At 53.6% G+C, this 13,753-nt stretch overlaps 7 protein-coding genes across 7 annotated transcripts; 3 read left to right on the plus strand and 4 right to left on the minus strand.

Annotated features, from left to right (window-relative positions):
* Positions 1 to 488: 488 nt before the first annotated feature.
* On the minus strand, positions 489 to 2,327 carry BJX68DRAFT_269328 (uncharacterized protein; the record flags this gene model as incomplete). Its single annotated transcript, XM_071046311.1, has 1 exon — positions 489 to 2,327. The coding sequence occupies one exon, from the start codon at positions 2,325 to 2,327 to the stop codon at positions 489 to 491; it is 1,839 nt and encodes a 612-aa protein (XP_070896497.1).
* A 471-nt stretch (positions 2,328 to 2,798) lies between these two features.
* On the minus strand, positions 2,799 to 3,726 carry BJX68DRAFT_277451 (SDR family NAD(P)-dependent oxidoreductase; the record flags this gene model as incomplete). The annotated part of the gene is made up of 2 exons (XM_071048334.1): positions 2,799 to 3,281; positions 3,377 to 3,726. The coding sequence occupies 2 exons, from the start codon at positions 3,724 to 3,726 to the stop codon at positions 2,819 to 2,821; spliced, it is 813 nt and encodes a 270-aa protein (XP_070896498.1). The 3' UTR covers positions 2,799 to 2,818.
* A 1,498-nt stretch (positions 3,727 to 5,224) lies between these two features.
* BJX68DRAFT_256922 (uncharacterized protein) lies at positions 5,225 to 6,296 on the plus strand (the record flags this gene model as incomplete). The annotated part of the gene is made up of 5 exons (XM_071043255.1): positions 5,225 to 5,300; positions 5,358 to 5,416; positions 5,478 to 5,852; positions 5,953 to 6,150; positions 6,213 to 6,296. 5 exons carry the CDS (start codon positions 5,225 to 5,227, stop codon positions 6,294 to 6,296), a joined length of 792 nt encoding a protein of 263 aa, XP_070896499.1.
* Positions 6,297 to 6,737: 441 nt separating this feature from the next.
* On the minus strand, positions 6,738 to 7,871 carry BJX68DRAFT_269331 (aldo/keto reductase; the record flags this gene model as incomplete). The annotated part of the gene is made up of 2 exons (XM_071046312.1): positions 6,738 to 7,199; positions 7,260 to 7,871. 2 exons carry the CDS (start codon positions 7,869 to 7,871, stop codon positions 6,738 to 6,740), a joined length of 1,074 nt encoding a protein of 357 aa, XP_070896500.1.
* A 493-nt stretch (positions 7,872 to 8,364) lies between these two features.
* Positions 8,365 to 10,086, minus strand: BJX68DRAFT_242357 (uncharacterized protein). The gene has a single exon (XM_071040974.1). It carries the CDS (start codon positions 9,846 to 9,848, stop codon positions 8,715 to 8,717), a length of 1,134 nt encoding a protein of 377 aa, XP_070896501.1. The 5' UTR covers positions 9,849 to 10,086; the 3' UTR covers positions 8,365 to 8,714.
* Positions 10,087 to 10,569: 483 nt separating this feature from the next.
* On the plus strand, positions 10,570 to 12,197 carry BJX68DRAFT_136243 (uncharacterized protein). Its single transcript, XM_071036385.1, has 2 exons — positions 10,570 to 10,763; positions 10,815 to 12,197. Exons 1-2 carry the CDS (start codon positions 10,611 to 10,613, stop codon positions 11,706 to 11,708), a joined length of 1,047 nt encoding a protein of 348 aa, XP_070896502.1. The 5' UTR covers positions 10,570 to 10,610; the 3' UTR covers positions 11,709 to 12,197.
* Positions 12,198 to 12,896: 699 nt separating this feature from the next.
* Positions 12,897 to 13,723, plus strand: BJX68DRAFT_269334 (uncharacterized protein; the record flags this gene model as incomplete). Its single annotated transcript, XM_071046313.1, has 3 exons — positions 12,897 to 12,953; positions 13,006 to 13,455; positions 13,559 to 13,723. 3 exons carry the CDS (start codon positions 12,897 to 12,899, stop codon positions 13,721 to 13,723), a joined length of 672 nt encoding a protein of 223 aa, XP_070896503.1.
* Positions 13,724 to 13,753: the final 30 nt, after the last annotated feature.

Raw genomic sequence — 13,753 nt, forward strand, 5'->3', positions numbered from 1 at the left:
TAATTCGGAGCTACTGGCCCCATGATCGAGAATGTGTTTTGAATAGAGGAAAAGAAGTGGCCTATTCATCTAAGCATTAAGTGACCTTGCCATGATTACCAAGATGGGCTTAATCCTACCTCCATAGGCTCTACTAATCACAGATATACAACTACCCCAATTTACCCCTGAAGTAGATAACCCACAGAGGAGGTTACATACCAAGACATGCCATGCACCACACTCGCAGTAGTCCAACATCAACCAATAAGGGCCCTAGAAAATCACACCAAAAGCGGAATAGCGCGATATCAAGCCCACCCACCCATGCCCACATTTCCACGTTTCTCGGATCATTGAAGGCCAGGCTCGAGCCATGGACTGTCTCTCTCGCTGATAGTTCTGAATTCGGAGATAGATGAGGGTCCACTTTTCTTCATACGGCTTAGAGGATTAAAAAAGCGTCCAGGGTTTTGTGCCCTTGCCCGACATGGAGTCTTGACCCCTATCTACCGAACCGGAAGTTGTTTCATTGCGCCTTGAGTTTTCGCACGGGAGGCAGACACTGCGGGAAAGATATCTTTCCACTGTCCCTGGTAATGGTGCTCAACCGCGGCGTCCATCCACGCGAATGAGCGGAGCACCTGCAACAATTCGTCAAGCGAAGCGATTTCCAGATCGTGGCAGAGCTTCAAGAAAAGTTTCATCATTACTTTGTGCAATGGTTTTCCATCCGATGCAATTAGAGCAACGCTCGCAGACCATAAAAGAATCCCGTTGGATACTCCCTGCTCCACTAGCGACAGGAGCTTTGGGCAGAGCGATTTCAGAAGCGTCCCGCTGACAAGAGACGATCGCGGGATGGGGAATGTGACGTGGATAGCGAATAAGAGGGCGGCTAGTCGGGCAGTCAGATAGATCTCTTTGGTCCGCTGACGCTCAGCGTCAGCGATAGCTGCCTCGGGCGATCCTTCAGACTGCACAATTTGCTCCAGAGCATTGTTCTCGTCTGGGAGTGAGAAAAGGCGGTGGTGCACGAGATTCCGAGAGTCGCCGAGGATATCCAGAGCCTTGGGGCTGCAGGGTTGGTCTGAGAGGGATTGCAGCACGTAGGAGAGCTCGCCGATGTTGGCGAGCGCTGTAACGTGTTCCGGTCTCACGGGCGGGAGGAGAGAGAGCAAGTCGCGGAAGCCGGATCCGGGGTGCTGGGATCCAGCTTCCACCTGGACTCCGTACGCCGTGAATAATCGAAGAGGAGGGTCGAGATTTAGGACTGAGCCATCGACACCCAGGCATGGGTAGATTGGTTTTCTGATCGCGTGGGCGGCGTTCATTATGTCGGCGATGGAGAGCAGCCACGCGACCCCATGCGCACGGAGGACCGTGATCCCGCCGAGTCTCCCGAGGAGGTCCTGGATGACTATCCAGTGAAGTGGATGATAGTCTCGGCTACCGTAAAAGTCCAAAGAATGCAGGCCAGTAAAGAGCGGCGTGAACGGACTTGGGTCTCGACGGACGCCTTTCTCGACCGTGTCATTCACAGCCAGGTACAGGATACACATGATGATGCCATCTATTGGCGTTTGCGTTGTATATGTCTCGATCGCCCCTCGCAGCATCTGCAGAGTTAGTCCCTTCAGATAGAGCTGCTCCTTTGACTCCCTCTGATGATCCCGATTCCCATACGTGAGGTGCAAAACATCCAGATGGTACGAGGCCGACCACAGGGTCGCATACAGCATCAACTTGTCATTATACGGAACGACCCACGACTGGTAGCAATCGGAGGTATACCGCAGCGGTCGGAAATTCGGCCAGATCTGCGTCCCCGCGAAATGCAGAATCTCCTGCACCTTGAGCTGGCTCGTGACTTCGTTTTTGGGCAGGATGGGGTCGTGGTTCCCTGCGCCAAGGTCAAATACCGAACCCAGTGCCACAGAGGGGGTAGTGGGTGAGCGCCGCACGCGCAGATATCGCCCGCAGAGCGAGCAAAACTGGCCCTGCACTTTCCGTACTCGAGGGCCGGCCTGCGACGGCGCCTTGGGCTTTATTGGTCGGAACCCCTGGAGCTCTGAGGAGCCACTGCCACCTGCAGGAGGGATAGTAAGGTGTGGTGACTGTATTCGGCCGGTACCAGCCGGACTTGCGCGATAACAGGTGCACTCTGGATTCGTCCCCTCTCGTAATAGTTCTTCTACCTCAATCGCTGCGTCGATCCGTCGCTGCTGCTTCGTGTCGCGGCGGCCCTGCCTGATGGCCCGGCCTCGAAGTGGGCCGCCCTTGTTCATCAGCGGTCCGCCAACAAAGACGAATTTGGCCTCCTGGCCATGGTCCGATTGTTCTGTCATTCGGGAAGCAAGGGCTCGCTCCGACCCCAGTGGAGCACAAATCGCGATCGCTGGAAAGATCACTTGAGATCCGAGCGGGGGATTTTTTCCTCCTGGTTTTTGGTGGAGTCTAGTTCGGCTTAGCGACCACAATCAGGCGGTCCAAGTCTGAGTTGCTGACACATGCTGATATATCCATGTTGCCTCCCTTCCTCTTTACCCCTCGTCCCCTTGTCTTTGAGGGTCTATTGAGGGCATCATCAGTCTCAGCTTAAAGAGTGGTAAAGGCTGGCCCTAGGGCTGAAAAAAAAAAAAAAAGCCAATGCTCTTGGATCCAGAAATCATGTAGAGGACTATCCGGCTCATAATCAAGTATAGTAGCAGTCTACTGGCTGCTTCCCCCGGACAGTCTCCAGGGATGCAAGCATTATAGAAGACGAAGAAGGCCTCGGTCAATTTAGCTCTCTACTCGGTATCATTACATACAGACTACACACCACTCCCACAATACATTATTGCAAATTACTAAACATCCCCCCATCAGCCAACAACCCCGTAGCATTAACATACCGACTCATCTCCTCACACGCCAAGAAGACCGCCGGGCCCGCCATATCCTCCGGGTCCCCAATCCTGCCAAGCGGAATCCGCGCCTCCAGCACCGCCTTCTTCGCCGGATTCTTCATATCATGGGCTGCCAATTGCGTCGCAATGGTCCCAGGCATCAAGGCGTTACACCGAATTTTATCCTTGCCCAGCGAAATCGCCATCGACTGCATCATGGAGAGGACGGCGGCCTTGGTTGGTGTGTAGTGTGTTTGGAACCCGCCGCCGACGAGGGCGCTGACCGAGGAGATGCCGATGATGGAGCCGCCGTGGCCTTGTTTGACCATATGGCGCGCGGCCGCTTGGCAGGAGTAGAAGCAGCCCTTGACGTTGACGTCGACGCTGTGGTTTAGGAGGGAGGGCTCGATTCTGTAGTGTAGGTAGCATGTTAGTGCATCGAGCGAGATGGACCGAATGCTGCGTGGTGTTGCGGGGGATGCAGGTGATGGTCTTCGGAACCTCACTGGAGAAACTCTGCTTGCTTAAACACGCCCGCGTTCGCGACAAAAATATCCAGTTTCCCCCACTGTGAGACCGCCTGTTGAACCAGGTTGGAGCTGGTCTCGGGATTCGTCACGTCACCCGTGAGCTCTAGAATTTCGCCGGCATTGACCCCTCTATTCTTAATCGCCTTGACCTCCTCGAGAAGACTGTGCCGGTGCCCTTCATCCTGCGCAAGGCCAAGGTGGTTCACGGCGACATTGCAGCCTTGCGTGATATATGCCAGCACAATCGCGCGACCGATTCCAGTGGTCCCGCCCGTAATCGCGGCGGTCTTGCCTTTGAGGAGGTTCCAGGCGGGGAGGGCGGCCATTGTGAGGGATGGATGGAATGTAGCGAGGGGAGGTGGTAGGGGAGGAGGAATTGGGCGAATTGAAGACTTGAAGAAAGTTGGAGCTTCGTTGTCGCCGTGGTGATGAGGTGAAGAACAGGTTGCTGATGGTCTGGAATAGTTCTCCAAAGTTGTCTCGTCGTGTTTTTGACTTGGGGCCCCTCGTCCTCGCGTGCTGCGATGAGGGGATCCTCCATGATGTGGAGCGGGCTGTGTCGTCTCGGGGGCGACGATCCACAACCACGCCCGAGTCGAGTGCTGTGTCTGTGCATGTCAAGCCCCCGACCCGAGGGTTCCCCGCATGAGGATAGATAGAGGAGTGCTGCGCTTCTATAGTTTGTAAAAAGCTTTCGCCCTATTAACTGTCAATCTTTTCCCAACAGATCATTTACGGCGGCTTTGTACTGACATCCCCCACACCACATCATCACAACCTGAATGGCTCCCTCTGCAGCATAATCAGCTGCCGCCCCGGCCAACTTGGGGCACCGTGCCCCAGACCCAAGTCAGTCTCGGGGAAAGGTTATCGTTAGTACATACTCCAGCAAAGACTTGTTTTGAGAAGCTTAAACAGATTCCTAACTGAGATCTCATCGTATGGTCACCAGCGCAGCCAAGTGTATGCCATCGGCATTGGTGAAACTGGTCACGAGCTGGAGGTTATGCCCAAGCATATCCCTGGCTAGCCTTACGCAGTGAACGCCAACGTGACCGTGGGAAGAATCGACCATAACCGCTTGGATTGATGAGATATTCGACGAGGCGGGTGCGCTCGATGGAATGCAGTACTTGCTTGATTGCGGTGCTGATGCTGTTCCAGATACCTGTGGTTGATTGTTCGTAGAACTTCGATGGGCCTAGTAGCCATATTTTGATGTCCTGTGAGGCGAGTCCGACGACATTGCCTGTGTGGTCGATGACACACGCGCCGACGCTGCCTTTTTCCAAGTCGATCCCGATGTGGTGGGCTCCGTGGTTGAACCTTACCATATGAAGCAGAGAACGAGCTGCAAAGGCTTGAGGTACATTACCAGGTGCACAGGTGAAACTTGCAAGCATATCAATGAGAAAGCGTAGGTAAATCAGTTACCCGGTATCGTATCCGAATAAACCAAGTCATGGGTGTCGTGAAGAACGCAGTCGATGCCTGAATGCAGCTAATATCACATACCCCTGTCTACTTGTCTTGCATAACAATCTCGACTTTATAGGGTTCCCTGCATACTGAGCTCCATCCCCCCCTTTTTTCGTATTCAGGGCTCTGGAGTAGCAGCAGTGGATAAATACCCTCGAGACGACGCGCTTGTAGTACGAGACGGTGAACGCACCTACCACATGACCCTCTTTTCTGCAGACACATACTGGGTCTATGAACCAGAGAATGAGAAAGAATGAGAAAGCAATTGCATATAAATAAAGCCAATGGTAGATCCAGAGCTCGTGTGCTAGATCTTCAACTCTCTAGCAATCCTCGTTCAAAATGGTTCTGTCAAAGCCCAATGAAGCCCCGGTGCAAAAGCTCTTTGATCTGACCGGCAAGGTTGTCGCCATCACTGGTACGTGAGATCATTTCCTTCCTTTGGGTTAGAACTCCCAGACTAACGCATTGCTAGGCGGCGGGCGCGGAATCGGTCTCGCTGTCGCTACTGCATACGCCGAGGCCGGGGCCAAGGTACGAAGTACCAAGCAACCACCAAGTCCCTCCCTCTACCATCAACTAACAAGCCCTAAAGATCGCCCTCCTCTACCGCACAACAACAACAACCCCGAATACAACACAACAGCTCGCCACAGAATACAACACAGAAGCCCGCGCGTACCAAGCCGACGTGACCATCCCTAACGAGATCTCCGGCGCAATCGACCAGATTGTCAAGGACTTTGGCAAGCTCGATGTAATTGTCGCCAATGCGGGTATCTGCTCCGAACATGCGGCTGAAGAGTATACCCCCGAGGAGTTCCAGCAGATCATGACCGTCAATGTCAATGGGGCGTTCTATACCGCGCAGGCTGCGGCGAGGGTCTTCAAGAAGCAGGGGTTTGGGAATGTCATCTTCACGGCGTCGGTTAGTGCGACGCTGGTGAATACGCCGCAGAGGCAGGCTTCGGTGTGTACCTCTTTCTTTCTTTCTTCTTTCCTTCCATATCTCTCTCTCTCCCATTTATGGTCTTCAGATCCTTGGACTAACGTCGAGATTCTTCTCCTAGTACAACGCTTCCAAAGCCGGAGTCCTCCAACTCGCCCGCTCTCTCGCCGTGGAGTGGGTGGACTTTTGCCGCGTCAACTGCGTCTCGCCGGGATACACACAGACTCAGATTATGGAGTATGCGTCGCAGGAGATGCTGGACAAGTGGCTAGCTCAGATCCCGGCGCGGCGGTTTGCGTCGCCGTGGGAGCTTAAAGGGGTGAGTAACTGATGTGTGACATCCTGGCGAGGGTGGATGGAGACTAATGTGGACCATTCTAGGTTTACCTCTTCTGCGCTTCGGATGCGTCGAGTTATATGACTGGTTCAAATATTGTTGTTGATGGGGGGTTTACTCTGCCTTGAATGCTTAGATGGAAGGGATATAGAATAGATGGAAGTTTAATGGATTCTGGGACTCTCCTTCAAAGCAGCACGCTATGGAATTGGAGCAAGCAGTGTGTCTGATGAAATTCCTGTGCGGATATTGCGCGAGACGAGGCTCCGTGCTTTGCAGTATGTAATGACAAGCCCACTTCCAGAGGCACAAAGTGCTTTCAAGAGAATTTCCCAACGCTTTCGGAGTTTTCATCAAAACATCGTGTATGCAATCGCAGGATCAGAAATGTAATGTAAAATTGGCACGTATGGCTCTTTTCGAACTGTTCCTCTGCCCTATCGGTTTTTTCTTGGTATTTTCTACCCACCCCCATTTGTGCACTTGATGCTATTAGACATGGATTAAACTCGATGGCTCAACACTTTTTGCAGATCCATTAAGCATTATACTCATACACTTTGAGCCGCCTAATGAGTCCGACCCCTAACAGTCCCATCAATCCCCTCGAGGTCACTATACAACCGCCACTCATAATCCAAGCTCGGATCATTGAATCTTGCCTTTGCATCCAGCGTCGCAATCCTCTCCATGTCCTCACCCGCAAGCTCAAAGTCCGCCTCCAAGTTCTGATCAATCTGCCAGTCGACAACGCTCTTGGGGATCACTGAGCGCCCGCTGTTGATCCCCCACGCAAGCACAACCTGCACGGGACTCTTGTCGTACTTTTTGGCAATCTCCTTGAGCAGCGGCTGGTCAATCACCCGCATCATGTGCGCAATTTCCTTGGACCACCCAGTTTGCCGGTAAAAGTCGTTCATGTTGCCGAGCGGGCTGAACTGCACGACGTGGATTCCTTTGCTCTTGAGCCAGGCGTTGAAGGCTTTTTGTTGGAGGTAGGGGTGGACTTCCATTTGGTGGACGGCGGGGACCTGAAAAGAACTTTGTTAGAATAGAGTCTAGATTCTTGCAACCGGTGTAGAGGTACTTACTGTGGACGACCCATTCAGCAAAACCTCAATCTCCCCCTTGCTAAAGTTCGAAACCCCAATCGCCTTGACCTTGCCCGTCTCCGTCAACTTCTCCATCGCCCTCCACGTATCAAGAAACCCCGTCTCCCCCTTGATCATCCTCCCCTCCGTATCACGCGGGAACCTCTCCGGCCCGCGCTTAAACGTACACGGATAATGCATGAGCAACAAATCGACATACGGGGTATCCAGATCCCTCAACGAATCATCCAGCGCCCGCTCCACATCCTCGGGGTGATAATCGTTGCACCAGAGCTTCGTCCCCAGGAAAATCTCCTCCCGGGGCACGCCGCTCTTCTTGATCCCGCGCCCGACCTGCTCTTCGACGTTGTACACGCGGGCCGTGTCGATTAGGCGCATCCCGCGCTGCAGTGCGCGGCTGACGGTTTCTTCTTGCGAGTCGGGGTCTTGGAATGTGCCGAAGCCGAGGGCGGGGATTTTGGCGCCCGTGTTTAGGGTGTAGGTTGTTGCGCGGGTGGATAAGTTGCGGGAGGAAGAGGGTTGGCGGAAAGGGAGGAGGAGCGACTTGGTGAGCGCCGAGGCGAGGGTCGCTCTGCTGGCGACCGAGGCCATGGTTGCAGCTGTGGTGTGAGAGGACGTGGGTGGGATGTTGGGCTGCTTTCGGGTTCACTGCATATATAGAACCACGTCTAATTCGAGAGGAGGAGGAGGGACATGAACATGAACCGCCCGAGAGCTTTCCCCAGGCTGTTGCACTCGAGCGGGGGTTAAATGGGCCGCTGCAGAGGATCTCCAACTCAGCTTCCAAGTTGGAGCTGGTGTGCCTCCGAGCGGGGGGATGCCAGGGTCCGTGACGAGGGCCCTCGACACGGGGCCCGTGTAATCACTGCACGGTCGCTCCTTCCCCAACAGTTCCTCGCACAATAAGAAGCAGCTACGCCTGAGGCCCTCTTGATTGCACCTTTCTTGCGTGTCTAGCCTTTAGTGAGAATGGAAGAAGCCGCCCATGTCCACTCGATGTATTAGACAGGGAAGGCGCAAGAGCCGCACAGTGTATGCCTGGCGGTGCTCGGGTACCTCGACAGATCTTTTGAGATTGATAACCTGATGACGTAGCCCAAATTCTGCATATGTAGACTTGTACTTGTATACTAGTACTATATAACCCGCATCAACCCTACTATTACTATCACACCTCCATCACTGCCACCCTGTCCGACCTTCATGACGCTGGCTCATGCAAGGCTATTCCCAAAGACCTGGCTAAGCAATAGCAGAGGTCGGCCAGTAATTCTGTGTATCCACTTGTTCACTGTCCACATCCCTGCAATGTCAAAGCCAGAGATAGTCAAGTGAGCGAAATCCCTTGCTATGGACCCATTCTCAGAGAAGTCCTAGTTGTATGATACCACACAGCGCCATGAACGGGCAGTTTTGCAACAACATGCCCTGTGCTCACCCCAAAATGACCGTCCAGCCCGGCACCCGCGTGCCCTCCTCCTGAAAAAGCACCCCGTAATACAACAGCGGCAGAACAACCATACACAACGCCCTCAGCACCCAAACCCCTCGTCCAATACCACTGCCACTACCCCCCTGCGCGCCGTAAAATCCAATCACCAAGCCCAGCACACACGCAATCCCCAGCGCCCCCTCAACCCACGCCCTCCCCACCCCGTCCGAGAACCCGAATGCTTCGGCACGGGAATGCACCGCCGCGAGGGGGACGGCGAAGTGCACGAATGTCCCCAGCAGCACGATCCACCCTTTCGCACTATCGGTTTCCGGATCCGTGGTCCATAGTATGTCGCCCCAGACGGGAATGTGGAAGCCGAAGAGGCCTGCCGGGAAGAGCATGTAGTTGAGGACAAAGGCCATGCTGGGCGAAGCGGGGTTCTCCGCGAGTAGGGCGCGGGATGTGAGGTAGATGGACCAGGCGGGGAGGGCGTAGATTGTAGCGCTCGAGAAGATTGCAAGGGCGGTCCAGGCTTCGGCGAGGGCTCGGATGTAGTCTGGTTGGTGTCGCTGACGGGGAGGCGGTTTACCGCGCGCTCTTATGGTCTCGATTCCGTCAATGTCTGCAATGAGGATGAGGGCTTCGAAAATAAGCCACGACGCCAAGTACATGGCGCCCAGCGCCTGTGAGACCGCGATGCCGACACCGCGACCCCTCGCCGCAAACAGCTTAAGGAACTGCGGAAGAGCACCGAGGAGGAACCCGATCCACCGCGGCCACCGCTGTGCCTTGAGCGACTGGATCGCGCGGATATCCGGGTGGTCGTCGTCTTCCTCGTCCACGATGCGGCGGAGGAGGATACGGGATGCCGCTTCGCGGATGCGTGTCGGTGTTATTATTGGTGATTGATAAGTAGTGGTTAACAGCGCTGCGACCACGCCTATTGCGTCGAAGATGGAGATAATCGGTGAGCTGCGCAGGAATGCGAGTTGGCCAAAGGAGAGGTCGAGGTTGAGGACACGGCCTGTAGACTGCGCGGCGGCGTTGATGGCGAAACAGATCATCCAGAAGAATATTGTCGGCCATGGGATTTGGTTGGGGCATGCTTCGTTGGGCACATCGTTTGAAGGCATTTCTGGGGGTAAATGAGATCAGGGATGTGAACAATCGCGAAAGAGGAAATGGTGAGAACTAAGACAACAGGCAAATCTTGATATCTTCGAGGGATATGGGACCAGGACTTAGGAATGTGCTGAACTCTTACGCGCTGCCAAGAAACTCAGCCCCGTTTCAGCCTTGTGCCCTATGGGGCTGTGTGCAGCAGCGCGCCGGGCTGGTTGCCAACAATACAATTGGAGTATCCAGTACAGATGCAAGTCCGTTTAATCTATAGTTAGAACCACTGACATAGACCCTGCCAAGTATAAACAAGGCGAGCCAAGATGTTTTTTGGTTGTGTATCTACATCGCCAGAGTCTGAGACAATCAAGCAAACTACATTGTTCGCTATGGCCTGCAGCTCAAGGATACCGTATATACCAAGCTATCTTCTGTTATGTTACGACGACTCATGCGCAAGTGGCTGCCGTATGGCGATGCAGGTAAAGAAAGCCCTTGGGAATCTATAACTTGGCATTCCACGCCAGACTCCAGGATAAAACGACCGGATATGGACTTTTGAGGGGCTCAAGGTCTGGACAACAAAAGGAGGGGGAAATGGTATATTTAGCTCTCTCTAGCCACTTGCATCCTAGACCGATGCATGGGCGCTTAAGCGAGTGGTGGGCCCGGCGCTAAGTTGGCGAGGAGTGAGTCAAGAAAATTCCAGCCTCATTAAGAAGTTGATCTTGATCACATTTCCCCCTTTTTCATCAGCTTACCAAAACGATTACGATATGTCGTCGATTGGTGATCTCCTTGTCCGCCGCGGGGCGGAGATGATTTCCGCGCGGCTTCAGTCTCGTCAACAGGCCGAGTTGATCCATGGTTGGCTGGGCCTCGCGATCCTCATATTGACGGGGTTTGCGTTTATTTTTATGATATTTTGGGTCAGTATTGTATCTTTAGGATGAGTGATCACCCCAACTGACAGTGTGGAGGTCGAGTACACTTGCACACATGTGATTGCCACTCTGGCCGCTGTTGAGGTCTCCGACTCCCACGCCTATATTCGCCTCGACAGCGAAAACACCCCAGACAATAGTCTCGGGGAAGACTCCAAGCCCATTACCAGCGGACTTCGTTCAGCCGTCAAACACCTCCGCGCCCGCGGCGGGGGCAGCATCTGGTCTACCTTCCGAGCATTCCGCATGTTTCTCGCATTCACGGGCTTCAATATGGTCGTCGGTGTTGTAGTCGGCGCATTGGGTGCCACCGCTATCCCGATCGACTCCGTGATCCCATCAGCGCTTAGCCAATTCGTCTCGAGCATGCTCTCCGCAACCTGGCAGATGGCCTGGGTGCACCTCGTCATCGCGGATAAATCCCCTCGGAGCTCCTACCGCCGCAAACTGGGCCTGCAGCATTGGCCGAGGATTGCACCCGCGGCGGCGCTGTATAGTGGCCTGATGTGCGTTGGCTTCTCGCTGAAAGCGCATGCTGCTGCGCGGCTCGCAGCTTCCACGTTTCTGGACACGGGCGAGTATACCAAGGGGATCCTCAATTTTATCCTTCTGGGGGTCCTCCCGGCTCTGCTCATGTTCTTTGTTACCCTCCCGGCCAAGGCTGTTTTTGTCCGTGTCGCCGCTTCGATGCTCCCCGAGGAGGATGAGCCGATTGTCCCCTTCGACCGCGCATTCGGAGGCAAGGTGCGTGCTACCGGGGAGTTGGGGCTTCTGGATGCCTGGAAGACTTTTGGCTGGGCGGCGCGAAAGCGCTTTCTTGTGATTATTGTCAAGGCTCTTGCTATCGAGGCTGCGTTGTGTCTTGTCGCGGTTTTGCTGGTTATGGGCGAGATGGCTATCGTGATCCGCACCGGTCCTCCGCCGCTCTGAGTCTTGTCAATTTGCTATTTCGGGTCTCACTGAGCTTTTGGAGCTTATTGTGCTTCACGTCAGCATCTGGGATGCACGGAAGCGGATCGCGGTCTTCTGGTGGCTCAAGAAAGGATGGAGTGACAGGCGTTGGCTCATGGGCAATCCGAAGCATGTAGACCTGCCTAAAAGTACCAAGTTTGGAAGAGTTTACATTTTATGATACGGGTTCAGGGGCATATGTCCGTTATACAACACTCTTGCAAAGATGAAAATTGTCTCGTGATGCCTGAAATGGCGAAATGGCGAAATGACGGAATTTACACCTAAGCCCTAGTCATATCCATCTCTCATGCACCTTGCACAATCCGAGATTCTAGGGAACCGAAACTTGAAACTGCACAAGGAATAGAATCTGCTAGTGCTGATGAGGCATGCTGGTCCTCTGTAGCTGGGTTAAAGAAAGTGTCGAGTCGCCATAAAAATGGCAGCATCATCATAAAGGACAGACTCGAGATCCTATCTACATACAGTGCTCAGGCGCTCAAGGACTAGCTTCAGGCCCGGACCCTGAGGCCGCTTATTGGTGTGATTCCGACGCCGGAAGTCCCGGCGGACAAGAAACCTTGAAGAGTTGTGCTACCTTGTTAAAGCTTGATTCATGGTGTGTTTTGTCTAGTGATGCTTTGCTCTGTCTACTGAGGGACCACTATCACTGGATTGGCGGTCAATTAGCTTGACATTGATGAAAGATACTTGTACAAACCTTATCTGCTGTAGTCTACGACACTAAGCTAGGGTTCGACAACAAAGAGAAAGGGGCTGATCTTGGTAAGAAGCTTATCAACAATGGAGCGTTGTAGTATTGAAATAGCAGGGTTGATAGTTTGGGGTCAAAGCCAGCCGTACAAAGAAACACCATGGCTTGGGCAACAACGTTTCAAGCGACGACGGAAATCAAGAGTCCGTAAAAGTGTCACGAACACTTCTTGTTTGTTTTATCGGTTGATTATCGAGATGTCTGTACCTTGATACTTGCAACATTTCAAAGTGCCCCATTCGGCCACGCGCAGTCTTTGAACGATACTAGACAAAAGCCTCCGTTGAAACGCTCGTGCTGGCATATAAAGAGCCCCAGGGCCCTGCCTCGCCCAGTAACAGCGATTGACATACACATCCCAAAGCAATATTTTATAGTCTTCACTAATCATGCGATATCTAATCATTAGCATTCTTCTAACAGTGCTTGCCCGGGCGGCATACGCAGTACGTATACCCTCCAGCGATCATGGCTATCTCTACTAACAACGATACCCAGCACCCCTTAGCCGACCCCACGGATCAGGAGTCCGATATCGAAACCGTAACCACAGAGATCTTCCCCTCCCCGGGCGGTCCCCCTCTCATCCCAAGCGGCACAGCCGAAGAAATCAACCCTGCGACCACCCACGACGACGACGAAGACGAAGACGAAGATGACTATCAATACGAAGACTACGATGATGATGATGATGACTCCGATACCTCCAGCCTAAACCCCCGCGCCTCCGAAGAAGAAGGCGAATTCTCACCAATGGGCAACGGCCACGACCCGCGAAGCTGGTGCCGACACCGAGAGAAGAAACGGCTCCGCGAACTGACCGTGCGAAAGGGGATCAAGTACCTCCGGAAGCGAGAGCGGGATGGGGACGGGGCGCCGAGTCTCAAGGCGCGCTCGTGCAAGCGGGTGAGCTGCTCGTATGATGTTGCGATTGGGTGGTGTAATGATGTGAGTACCCCTCTGGCTTGAGTTGAGATTGCATTTTTGGGAAGCGAAGATTGGAAGGGATGGGATGTGGTATAATGTGCTAATGAGATCTTGATGCTTATAGTCCGATCGGACGAGGGAACTTCCGTCGTATGTCAACATTGCGGATGGGGCGCAGGCTATCCTCGACGCGTGTGGCAAAGGTAAAGAGCATAAGACTGGGTTCATTGAGGCGGAGCTTAACCATTTCGATGACTGGAGGGTGCGCGTCTATGAGGATTCCTGCTAGGCGTTGCTCCACGTTTAAGCGATGTGTACA

This window comes from Aspergillus pseudodeflectus (assembly GCF_044049435.1).
Source record: "Aspergillus pseudodeflectus strain CBS 756.74 chromosome Unknown BJX68scaffold_38, whole genome shotgun sequence".
Classification (NCBI taxonomy): domain Eukaryota; kingdom Fungi; phylum Ascomycota; class Eurotiomycetes; order Eurotiales; family Aspergillaceae; genus Aspergillus; species Aspergillus pseudodeflectus.